The sequence below is a fragment of the Nothoprocta perdicaria genome, unplaced genomic scaffold, assembly GCF_003342845.1.
Source record: "Nothoprocta perdicaria isolate Ctin4 unplaced genomic scaffold, notPer1 scaffold_23, whole genome shotgun sequence".
NCBI lineage: Eukaryota > Metazoa > Chordata > Aves > Tinamiformes > Tinamidae > Nothoprocta > Nothoprocta perdicaria.
This window is the reverse complement of record NW_020455455.1, coordinates 2884793-2897513: the sequence shown is the minus strand read 5'-3', so window position 1 is coordinate 2897513 and position 12721 is coordinate 2884793. Positions and strand designations below refer to the sequence as shown.

At 35.7% G+C, this 12721-nt stretch overlaps 1 protein-coding gene across 3 annotated transcripts in view; it reads left to right on the top strand.

Annotated features, from left to right (window-relative positions):
• The first annotated feature begins 642 nt into the window (after positions 1 to 642).
• MINDY3 (MINDY lysine 48 deubiquitinase 3) overlaps positions 643 to 12721 on the top strand; it is a 41919-nt gene continuing 29840 nt past the window's right edge. The window contains exons 1-7 of one of the 3 annotated variants that reach the window (XM_026039364.1): positions 643 to 786; positions 2694 to 2751; positions 3225 to 3395; positions 7125 to 7176; positions 9126 to 9240; positions 10293 to 10366; positions 10835 to 10914. In XM_026039364.1, coding sequence (XP_025895149.1) covers positions 658 to 786; positions 2694 to 2751; positions 3225 to 3395; positions 7125 to 7176; positions 9126 to 9240; positions 10293 to 10366; positions 10835 to 10914 — 679 coding nt within the window. In that variant the 5' untranslated portion in view covers positions 643 to 657. Of the gene's footprint in view, positions 787 to 2693; positions 2752 to 3205; positions 3396 to 7124; positions 7177 to 9125; positions 9241 to 10292; positions 10367 to 10834; positions 10915 to 12721 lie in introns of those variants that run through there. The other 2 variants (XM_026039363.1, XM_026039365.1) reach the window with 2 other exon arrangements.

Sequence of the window (12721 nt, the reverse complement as noted above, 5' to 3'; positions counted from 1 at the left end):
TGTGACTCTAACATAAATCTGGAAGGGAAGGGGCAGCAGAGAGGGAAATTCCTTTAAGATGGAGTTGGGGGAAGGCAATCTTGTATGTCAATAAATATGATGTATCTTCTGAAGAAAAAAAAAAAGCAACAAAAGTAAAAAAAAACATGATTGAAATTACTCAGCATATTTCAGGCTTAATAGGAAGCACTAATGGCCAACAATGAGATCAGTGGGAGGTGTATTGTGCCCTTAATAGGGAATAGAAATGCCTTACCTATATTCAGTGCAGCACTAAAGGTTATTTTGTTGTTGTTGTTGTGTTTTTTTAGTGTATGATACAGGACAAACATTACCACTTACAAATCAATTAAAAATTCTCTCTGAGAGATAAAAATCCATATTATGACTTCAGCATCCAGCTACAAGCTACTTAGTCTATTTTTAAGTCTTTTAATAATCCTTTTGCTTCTTCAGAATTCTAGCTGTTGACCYTCTGTGGTCATATGTGCTTGTAATTACTCTGCTGATTCTTCTCTTTGCTCTCCCCCATATCCATGACTTTTTTTTCAGGTACTTTAAGCAGGTTCTGTTGCATGATGAGGAACAAAAAATCTGGTGTTCTTTAAAGATGAATAAAGCAGATGTCATTTTTGTCAGAGGAATGTGCATAAAAGCATGGTTGTTTTCCATCTTTTACTAAACGTAGGCTGTTTTCATTTGCCAGGATTTGTCTTTAGTGAATCTGAATCAACTGCATTAGAACAATTTGAAGGTGGCCCTTGTGCAGTGATTGCACCTGTACAGGTAAGATGTATTTATTACAAGAATAGCTTAAATTTTATAAGCCCAAAATGTCATCTTTCTGCTCAGTATAAAAATTATTGCAGATATTTTTATCCTATTTCATAGTTGTAATGTGGAAGGGACAAAAGGTTGAGTGCAAGAAAAAGCAGAGGTGGGCTGATCTTGAGCATAAGTTTTCAGAAATCGTCTTGTTTGAGGAAGTGCAACAGGTTGATCCAAGAAGAGGCAACTTTTAAGTGGATAATGCACGAGAAAGGAGATTAGATATAGAGGATTGGAGGATTAGATATAGATGAAATCGTTGTGAAAGTGAAAGCCTCATCTTCTTCATCCCTCAAATTCCCTTTTCCTTAAATGTTCCTTAAATGTTCCTTATCTGTGTCAAAAAAAAAAAGCTGTTTAAGCTAATTGCATTAGAAATACCTGAAGTAATTTAGTTTCAAACCTGTCTAGCTTTATTATGTAAGAGGAAGAGAAATGTCCCTATCCTAGTTAGCAAAATAATTGAACAGAAGTTTGTCAGATTAATGTGTTTTACTGCACCTGCTTAGAATTTCAGACGTGCCTGAATATGCTCATGTGTCTGTGATGGTTTGGTGAATTCATTGTATCTTTTGGTCTATGTGCTTACCTTTCAAAATGCTGTTTCTGGGRCATCCTCACCTCTGGTTTGGAGCTAAAACCTGTGAACTGAACCTGCTCCATGCCAGCAGTTTAAATTGTAGTTACTCTTTTATTGTATTTGGAGTGTCATGTAGAGACAGGCAGACACTGAGCCATGGGCCAGGTTAGTTTTTCTGGTTACCTGCTCTTGTCTCCTCTTGCACACAGACAAACTGTGCAGATGTGCCTAGATCTGTGCAGAGGCCTTGTCCCCTGGCAGGGGACACGTGCCATTAAGTCTCCCATTAGTGTGAATCTGATGGTAGAATGAGGAGTACCTGTTGTCACAGGGTTACTTGTGTTTCAGGTGTGCTGTAATGCTCATCAGTGTCCACATGCAGCCCATGCAACACCCTAGTGCTGATCACATGGAAAGACTTGTTCCAGAGGAAGGGACATCCCTTGTTTAGGTTGTAAATTATGAGTAGGACTTTCATATTTTATCATGGCTTGCACGCTCTGACATGGCTTAGTTCYTGGTCTGGGATGTGAGAGTTGCAGGCTTTTTATTTTGGAGGAGTGCTGGAGGGATGAATCAGATCAGCCAGCTCCTTGAGAAATTAAGGAAAGATTGAGCCTTTACCAAATCAAATGTTTTGTAGATGATGTTTTTGACAGTTTATTTGTATGTAATTTAATTTCCTTGAAATAAACTATTTTAAAGCAAATTTAGAAGTCAGCTGAGTTTCAGCTAGGGAAGGAGGAAGGGATCAAACATAGAGATCTACCAGTGCCGACAGCAGCTGTGAGTTATGAAAAGCTGTGGTGCGAGAGCCGGGTACGTGACCGAGTCTTTCATTGAAGAAGTGAAAATTGAGCAGCTGTTTAAGGTGCTGCAATAATTGAAAGGGCAAGAAAAGGCTTTCTTCTTCCCGTAGCTGCTGGTTTCGTTTGTTCCTTTGTAACCTAGAACTTATCAGTTATAGATACTTGAATTGTAACATGGAGTTTGAGGGGAAAATGGAACAGAGATTTGGAGAGGTATAAGTTTCTTCAAGTTAGGACTTAGAATGGTTCAGGTGGGTAAGCTTTTTAACCGCTAGAGAGCTTTTAAATGGTCTCTGGGTGACCAGAGATGTCTTCTCAGTTGAATGCAGCAAAATATTTCTCTCTGCACTACTGCAGACCCATGAGACTGGAACTGTTTATTCAGATATGCCCTCTGTGTGGATTCGAGCCATACCTGAGATTTGAACGTAATATGTTTTGTATTTTAACAATTATTTGATACTTTGATTCTGAAGGCATTCCTTTTGAAGAGGCTTTTTACCAGTGAGAAGTCTGCTTGGAGAAACTGTCCAGGTACAAAGACCACTTTTTTCTTTTCTTCTTTTTTTTTTGGGTTTTTTTTTTTTTTTTTTTAATGATTGTAAGGCAAGTTACAGTGCAAAAAATTTAGATGATCATATGCTTCCTTCTCATTTAAATATACTGCTATGCCATTTTATAGGAGGTAGATGGTATTTGTATTGCTGATCTCTAAATTCTCATTTGTGAGATCAATGGCAATCTGCAGTATTTGTCTGCTTGTATATTAGATTAATTGGAACCCTTTCTTAGTATAAGGGTTGGATTAAAAATCATATTAAAACACTTCTGTGAAGACAACTTTACTTTTCTGGCCCAATTAACATCAATAATAGAAAAAAATCACTTTACTGATTTTTATAATTATGTAGAAAGCAGTAATCTAGTTGTATATTAGTTACTAAAAACATATTTAAGGTACTTATTAGCAGCAATTCAATTCATGTAGGTCTCTGATCTTTCAGAAGAAGAGCAGAAGAACCTTCTCTGTCATACACTATGTGATATTTTGGAAATGGCTTGCTCTGATAATTCTGAGTCATACTCTCTGGCGACATGGATAAGAGGAAAAACAACTGAAGAAACTGCTAGTATTTCTGAAAGTCCTGCAGAATCTAGTCGTCAAGAGGAACAACCCTGTAAGATGTATTTCTGTTTTAAATTACCTATCATTTTGTGAAGTTGTTTTCAGGGTCTACAGCTTTTTATTATTACATAGATTAAGTTTTTGCCTTTGTGATTCCATTGAGAATAGACAGACTTTTTTCTCCTGTAATTTGAGGCATTGGTTTTTTTGTAGAAAGGAATGTGGCATCACTGGAGTGCTGTGCGTTTCCCTTGAGTCTGAGCAATTTGTCTAATMTTCAATTTGATTTTATAATTTAGGACCTGAAGTTTATATAGTTTGGAAGTATTTGTGTGCTTCCTAACACTGGAGGAATATTTTAAATTGTTACATATGGCTGTTACATATGGCTGCAGAGCATCTATCTATATTACTCTGAATTCCCTTATAGGTATCTATAGCTGTTCCAATACAACTTGACCAARTCATCTTTTGATAAAATAATATGTTTTGTAGGTTAGATTTTTTTTTTTATTACCTGCTTTTTGCAAATGTCTTTGCTCCTTCTTAAGTAATTGGCATCAAGGACCTAGTAAACATCATGTGTTGCACTGAGATAAGGCATCCACGCTGCTGAACCACTGTGGGGGCAGTGACATGGAAAATTTTAGTTCTGTGTGCATATGATCATTGAGATGCATGGATTTTAGTCTTTTTAATAGGAGATAGCTAAGATATTAAAAGATTGGATTTTTTTTTCTAGTTTTATTCCCAATCTGCACCTCCAGAAGCATGAAAAACTCTTCACATGAGAACATGCTTTTAAAGGTGCCATCTTTTGATGGAATGTATATGTTATTCTGCAGTTTGTGGTGTAATTTCAAAGTAATAATTGTACAAGTAGATTTGTGTATGTACTGTGAGCTTTAGCAGTAAGTAATGCTGGAGCTCTTTACATATAAGTCATCTTTATTTGCTTCTGTGAATTGCTCCAGGTGCTTTAGACTGCTCAAATAATTAGAATGTCAATCAAAAAAGCAGGTCACCTGCTTTTTTCAGTTCATTATTTTTTAATTTAGAATAAGTACTAAACAGACATTGTGTGTCTTTTTCTGGTAAAAAAAAAAATCTTTCTTTCAAAGATCATAGTAATGAAGCATTAATGACTACTTTTTACTACTTTCAGTGAATTTTCCAGTTGTCTATGGAACTTTTTCCTCCTCAAGAAATCTTCATAATACAAGCACAAATAGGATTTTACTGTCCTATTTATTAGTGTCTTGCCTTATTTTAAGGAGTTTTAACTGTAGCAAATATGCCCAGCAGAAAGTCTTCTCTTTTAACTCAAGTTCTATTATTATTCTCAGCTCTGACACCGAATAAAGTAATCCATACTATTACTTATCTATATTTTTCATATTTCTGCAAGTATACAAGTTCTGCCTAGCCTTGTACTTTATGCACTGGAATGTGCTTGGGAAGAACACGATATGTTTACCATGAACAGTTGCCTTCTGTCATGAACGATCCTAAACTTTCTCCTGTCATTGCTAGAGACGGAACATATCTCTGTATGTGCTCTGTAGTTCAAGCAGTATTTATTTTTGTCTTATATAGTGTAATATACTTTCCATTTTGTGTGTGTGTCCTTCTATTAACTATGAAAAGAAATTCATTTTTTTCTTGGTTGGGTTGGGGATAAAGATATAGATAAGATGATACTGGTGTTGCTGGATTTTGTCACTGACAGTGGAAGAAAGAAAGTATTTCTGGTTTGGTTGCTGTAATCAATAGAAAGGAGCCTGGTCATGGTTTGCAAGAGTTAAGAGACAACAGAGCGAGGAGGGGGTATTACAGATCCACTCCATGTGATAGGCTGGTTGGGAGCTGAAGATGGGAATGTGCATGAAATATGATTAGACATACAGTAGAGAAATTCTTTAAAATTATATTCTAATTGTCTTTCTTTTACAGCTTATACTCTGCTGCTACTCTTTCTTTCCTTTCCATAAAATATTGTCTCCATTAACCTTGATTGGGTTCTGTCTCTCTACACTTCTGTTTAGGATTTATTCTAGCTTCCCCTTGTTGTCTGCTCTAAACACTAGTTTTTTACCATTTCACTCAGTTCTGCTGTAACAGAATAAAACTGACTGTAATCCAGCTGTGTCAACAAAAGGTGGATTTGAGCACACTTACTGAATTGTGTTGCATTTGTTTCATCTGCTTTTGTGGTGTATACCAATAAATTGTTGTTGGCCATGCAGTTGGCTGAAATAGTGCAAGTTCTCAGGTTCAAAGATTGCTTTATATCATTTATTCTCTAKTATAATTGCATACCAACCTCCTATGTTCTCAGGATGATTTTTGTTTGTTTGTTTTTAGCTCCTGCAACAGTTTGTAAGAGAGAAAGTGTCCTTTCTTGTGAGGACAGGTGTTAGTTTAAAAAAAAAAAGTCTGGAATTTTAGTGCAGTGTAGATTTGTGTTCTGTTTTACATTTTTCAAAAATGTGAGAAAACCCACAATTTTTATAATTTTGATTTTAGTCTTAAAAACCTGACTTTTCCAGTTTCTCTCTCTCTTTTTTTTTTTTTTTTTTTTTTTTTTTTTTTTTAAAGACAAAATTACTCCTAAGATTAGTACCTCCTCCTTATTTCTGCAGGAGAAATAAATTTGAAGTGTCATTCTATTGATGGAGAGAAATTCAATTGTATTTACATGTAAACAAATCAAATGCACCTCTTTGCATACAGTCAAAAAGGACATAAAAGCTGTAAAAAGGAATATTCATGGGAATAATCTAATAAATGTTTCAGGCATTCAGCCTGAACTGTATGTTCTTACATTTAGAGGCTGCATCTTCAGACATTATTTGGTCTTTGACACTACCAGTTATTTGACCCTAAGTGGCCTTTCTCAAAAGTGGAGCTGCCTGTTTTTTCACTAMCTGTAAGCTGAAATCATAATGGACATAGCATTAAAAACTGCTATAATTCTTAATATTTCAATGTGTCTAAGAATTATGTGGTAATACAGTTGTCAAGTATAGCTTCTTGCTTGTAAAAGAAAACTTGGCTTTAAAAATTCACTTCATCTCCTTAGTTTTGAAATGTTATGAGAGGAATAAAGATATAAAGCCTTTGTTGAACCTGGGAAGGCACTAGATGCTGTATTTTTTTTCTTTCTTGAAGTGATGCTTATATTTGAAAGACCATTCATCCATTATAAACTGAAAACAATGAGAATCTTATTTTAAATCAGCATGTATGACTGGAATAATTCTATTTGTATCTTATAAATAAGCTTTAAAAGAGAAAAAAAAGCAATCAAAAAAGTCTCAGTAATACAGATATATTTTTGAAGAAAAAATACAGCGTTCCTACATTGATACTGCYCTAAAATGGTCCAGATAATCATGCCTGCTTTTCGGTAGTAAATAATACTCCTTGTTAACCTGCAAAACTATGTGGATAGTATGCTTATGCTTGATGATTTTACTACAGTCCTGATTGGTAAAAAATCAACAGCATCTTTCAACAAATATTTTCAAGGCTACCCATTCCATTGACTTAGTGTTCTTAGAATAATCTCCAAATAGAGGTGTAGTCAAAGATTTGTATGATGGGCTCTTAATATTGTCAGTCAGTTTAAACTAGTCAGTTTAAAAAAAAAAAAAAAAAAAAAAGACTGTCAAGGCAGGATTAAAAATATAACTTAGCTTGAAAATATACTAGCTTGCTGTGTGTATCTTGTGTCATTTTTTTGCCATGTGTAGTGCTGAAAAGTGTCTCTTGTGTATAGCTGCCTTGGCTGTCGAAGAGCTTGGCTTTGAGCGATTTCATGCATTAATTCAGTAAGTAACATGTTGGAACATTTAAAATACAGTATTTTGAAATTACATTAATATTCASAGCCCCTGAAAGGGATATGTCAAGGTGCTTTTAAAATTGCTTCCCAGCAGATTAAGCTTGGAATTCCTTTTTTTATTTTTTTTTTAATTTGCATTTTACAATTTAAAATGGGGTATAATTTTAGGCATAAMAATTAGACTTAAAAAAAAATAGAACCATATAGTGTGAGAAATTGCCCAGATAACTCTTGCATTTCAAATATGTAAAGGCGACTAATTAAGATGGATATCTTAAGTTTAATGCTATTAATCTTCAAATTTTTGTGTGGTCTTCTAAAACAATGATTCTAACTGAAATAGTTGCATGATATGTACTGGAGAGAAAAATAATAAAAAAAGGTTGGCCTCTACTGKTTTTTTTTTTCTTGATTTGAGGCAATTGAGATTTCTTAATTCTGAACTGAGACAATAGAGAACATGGCTATTTTGATCTTACCTAGCTTAAGCACTTTGGATCTGGGGGTGTAAATGCAAAGTTTACAATTTGAATGACTTTAATTGTAAGTGCCATTTATTTTCCCAATGAATAGTTTAATTTTCATAAAAATAAATGATGAAGAAAAACAAAGGAACTTCAAAAAGATTTGTAAATGGAAAATGGGRAAAAGCTACTAATTAAAACTGAAATAATTCTTGATTATTATCATCAGTTTGTTCTTCTCTTTAAATTATTTTCATATGAGGAAACAAGAAAGAAAGGAAAGAGAATGTAATTTCTGTAACTTTTCCCAGCCAAATACTGAACTTTCCCCCCACCTTTGGTTTTGTGATGCCAACATTACCTTTTCTCAGCTTGTGCTATTGGAAATGAACATTTTGGCATATACCACTTTACAGCAAGTTGGATGGTAGGTTTTGAGAACTGTATATGCCTCGTACTCTTGCCTCTTGTACTCTGTTGATGAAAAAAGGAAATTTAAAAAATCTCATGTGTTAGGCAAAGTAAACCCATTTTTAAATATATTCGTGTAGATATGGAGATTTTTTTAAAAACAAATTTTACTAAAAGCAGACCAGAAAAAGAAAAGAACATACTGAAATTGACGCAAGATAAGCCAAGAATGTGATCTGATTTGGATTAACTCGGCATGCACTAATGTTTGTCTTCTGAAAAGCAGTATTTAGCTTTGAATATCCGAAGAAATAGTAAATGCATCACTTCTCTGGAATCTCATGGATCCTTTTCTTCCCTCTGTTTTTTATTGTTTACTTTTTTATTTTTAAACTTAGAGTCTACCAGCATTACCTTATAAGACATGCAGCAACAATATTTGGCAACCCAATATTTTCCCAGCTGTTTATTTACAACTGGTGGCTTTGAACAGTTTAARCAATCAAATTCTTGCTGGATTTCTTCTGAAGGCTGAACAACTGCTTTGAAAAGTTATGTTACCAAGAGCGGTCCATCTGTTGAGGAGGGTAGTATCTGATGAACATGAGATGTTATCACGAAAGATAACACTGTTATCCCCACTGTTCATGGACTGAATGTCTGCCAGAACAATAYGTACCACGAACATGATTCTGCTGACATACAGTCTATTCACAACCTCATTATTAACAGTGTTTTCCAGAACTGTTTGTTCAAGCCATTCAGCTCTATTGCAAGTGTGTGCAACTATGCTTAATGTTTGCATATGAAGACTGTGGCCATTTTTGCACATTGCTCCAGAAATATTTACTACTTTTTCATGGATAAATGCTGGTGACTGTGGCAGATACTTTAACCGCAGAATAGCTGCTGTGGTTTTGTGTATATAACCCCATTTTAGCTTTGGTTTTGAGAGTCCAAACTTAAGTCTTAGTATTTCTCATTTGTGCTTTGCTTTTGCTGTTCTAATGCTTCATCTAAATACAATCCCTTTTGTTTTGTTCTGTTTTCTTTTCTTTAGCAAACGAGCATTCACAAACTTCCCTGAACTGAAGGATGCAGTTTGGGATCAATACTCCGTGTGGACAAACAGATTTGGAGTATTGCTGTTCCTATATTCTGTGATACTAACAAAGGTTTGGGKTTTTTTTGTTTGTTTCAAGAGAAAGTTTGATCATGCTACCCTTTTTCTGTAGAAGATAAACCTTAAAGTTGTTGAAGAGCCAAAACTAGATCCATGGATACAATGGTATATTTGTGGTGTTATAATAGATTTCCAGGACAAAACCTTGAAAAGCTCAGCCTTGTTTTCTTTTCCCCTATCTGGAGGAAGTACAAATTTTGGTAACACCCTGCCCAACATGTTCTGATCGCTTGCCGTCATGAACAAGAGCATGTTTAAGTCTCAATTCATTGCCTAGGAACATCTGCCTCTAGTAGGCTGGAGCTGTCAGTGTATCACAGGAATCAGTACTGGGTCTGGTGTTGCAGTGACCTGGATGAAGGGACAGAATGCACCAATGCACCAAGTTTGCTAATGATACAAAGCTGTGAGGAGTGACTGATACGAGAAAGGGCTGTCCTGCTATTTGGAGGGTTCTCCACAGGCTGGAGAGATGGACAGAGAGGAGCMTCATGAAGTTCAGTGTCCAGTTCTGGGCTACCTAATACAAGAGAGACTACAATAGAGCTACTAGAGCAAGTCCAGCAAAAGGATGCTAAGATGTTGAAGGGTCTGGAGAATCTCTCACATGAGAAAATGCTGAGAGAGCTGGGACTATTCAGCCTGGGGAAGGCTGAGGAAGATCCTTACCAACGTTTACAAACTCCTGAAAGGCGGATGTAAAGAAGCTAGTGGTGCCCAGGATGAGAGACCTAAACTGAAACACAGGAAGTTCTGTCTGAGCCTGAGGAAAAAAAACTTCTTTAGCATAAAGGTGACAGAGCACTGGAACAGGTTGTCCAGAGAGGTTGTAGAGTTYTCTTCCTTAGAGATACTAAAACACAGTCCTGGGTGACATGCTGTTGGTGACCCTTCTTGAGCAAGGAAGGTGAGGGTTGGACTAAAATCAACTCCAGAGGTACCTTCCATCCCATGATGTTGGAGGATTGCAGTCTGTTGTTACAAATGTTGCTCTTCATCCTTGAGAGGGGAAAAAAAAAAAAAAAGTATTTTTTTTTTTTCCAGGGAATAGAGAACATTAAAAATGAAATTGAAGATGCAACTGAGCCATTGATAGACCCTGTTTATGGTCATGGAAGGTAAGCTTGAAAGTATGTTTGCTGCAACAACATACAACAACATAAAATAGATCAGTGGGGTAAATTTTAATGGTTTTGTAACTGATCTTTGTTTGTGAGTTTTTTTTTACATTACAGAAATGATTCAGTTGTGATTCCATAACAATTAAAAGTAGAACTTCATATAATTTCCTGTTTCCACACTTTTTCTATTTTGTGTTTCAGTGGTTCTAAGAAAATGTTTATTTTGCAGCTGAATTTTCTGAGAAAGTTCTCAAATGCAGGGCCTAATTCTTATATAAAATTGTTGATTGAAAGAACAGAGATTGTATTGGTGTGGCCAAACTACATACATGCTTTAATTTAAAATAAGTAGAAACTCCTTAGGTGATGCGTTTTTTTTTTTCATTTAATTAGAAATACATACAAGTATAACTTGTATGTCCCTTTTCATAAAGTTATTTAATTACATCTCTTTATATGACACAGCCAAAGCTTGATTAATCTTCTGTTGACGGGGCATGCTGTTTCTAATGTGTGGGATGGAGACAGAGAATGTTCAGGAATGAGTAAGTTGATTTTGTTTTGTGTTTCTTCCATAATTTTTGTATGCAATGAAATGCTGACTTACGAATTTGGAATTGATGTCGTATTTCTGTTTTGATAGCCTCTACTTACTCTCCTTTGATTTATGTAGACCTCAAATGGAAATGAAACATAAGAGCAGAAAATCTGATATTATGATCAGTGAATACAGGATTTTCTCATGCAGGATCAACTATAACCCCTGATGAGGTGGCCGAGAGAGCGGATTGCGCTCTCGGCAAGTTGGGGAGAGTGACTGGTACCCGGGCAGGCAGTGCTGCCTTTCAGAGGGACTTTGCAAGCGAGAAAAATGGGCTGACAGGAACCTCACCCCGTTTAACCTCATGGATACTGGCTGCCTAGGAAGCAGCTTTGTAAGAGAGGGCCAGGAGGATCTTGTGGTCAGCGAGCTGAACACGAGGCATCGGTGTGCTGCTGTGTGAGAGAAAGCAGCCACATTGCAGAGAAGCAAAGGGGTGACTAAAGAGCAGCAGAAATAGAGGATGTGAAAGTGGTTCACAGCATATTTGCAGAGGCAGTGATGAAACAGCAGTGAGAAGGTTCCCGCTGCAGTGCAGAAGGGGAAAAACGCTAGATAGGTGATACAGTTATCTTGAGTATGTACACTTACCAGACTGAAATTTCAAAATGCCACTTGCTTTGCATTTTGATGTAGATAGTGTGTATGAAGCTACTTCACCTCTTGCTTAACTCTTTAGATGTCATCTTAGTTACTTAAGTAAATGATCTGAAAAATTGCTTGTGAACTATTTTACAAGTATTGTCACTCATTTTATGAGTGACACAGATGATGCTGAATTATAAACTCCAGGAATTAACAGGTAGTTAGAGCTCTAACTCCTGTGCTATTGCCAAGTGTCCAAGCAGAGCAAACGTTATTAATGAAGATTTCTGTACCCTGCTTGTATTAACAAGTTGAAACTATGTAGGCTTTGTCGCCTTCTCTTTGGTCTCCTACTTATATAAAGCCCTTTAAGTTGTTCATGTTTTAATGTGTTTTATTATCACAGTTATGATCGGCAGTCTGAGGGTTTGTAGTTTTTGTTTGTTTGTTTCCTGAAGAAAAGAAGCTTGCGTGACCATTGACTGCTAGGGTGTCTCCTCTCTCACAAAGTACTCTGGACACAACTGGTTTCCGTCATGTTTTGTGTGTGGCATTTTAGTGAAAAGTTTCCACAAGCTGCCTGAGAGAGAAACCCCAATTAGTGCCTCCTGTGAGAAAGACTCTGTGAAGTTTTTGAGGGTAGAGATCTCAAAAAATMTCTCTCCAATTTTCTTTCTTATGTTTTGGTGAATTATTGTGGGGGTATTTTTGCCAGAACTTATCTTCAATTTTGTATTTAAATCACTAATATTTTATTTTATCACTTATATTTTATTGGACAGAACTAATTAGAACAAGCTTCCCTTCATCCTTGTGTGAAGTGCAACTATRTAACATGAAAAAAGAGTACCCTAATAACATGCTCTATTTTTAAAGTGGTGCCAAGAATTTCTATTGTGTYAGTTTGTCACTAGGTGGCAGTGTACCAACCATAGCAGGATAATGTCATCAAACTTTAAAACCTTCATCATTAGTTGGGACCTGCACTTTAAGGCTCTTGAAGATGGAACAGATTTGCAAAAGTTCATGTTGAAAAAGGAGACAGTAGTTTTATGGCAAGAGGCAGAGTTSTATTTTTATTTTTATTTTTATTTTTATTTTTATTTTTATTTTTATTTTTATTTTTATTTTTATTTTTATTTTTATTTTTATTTTTATTTTTATTT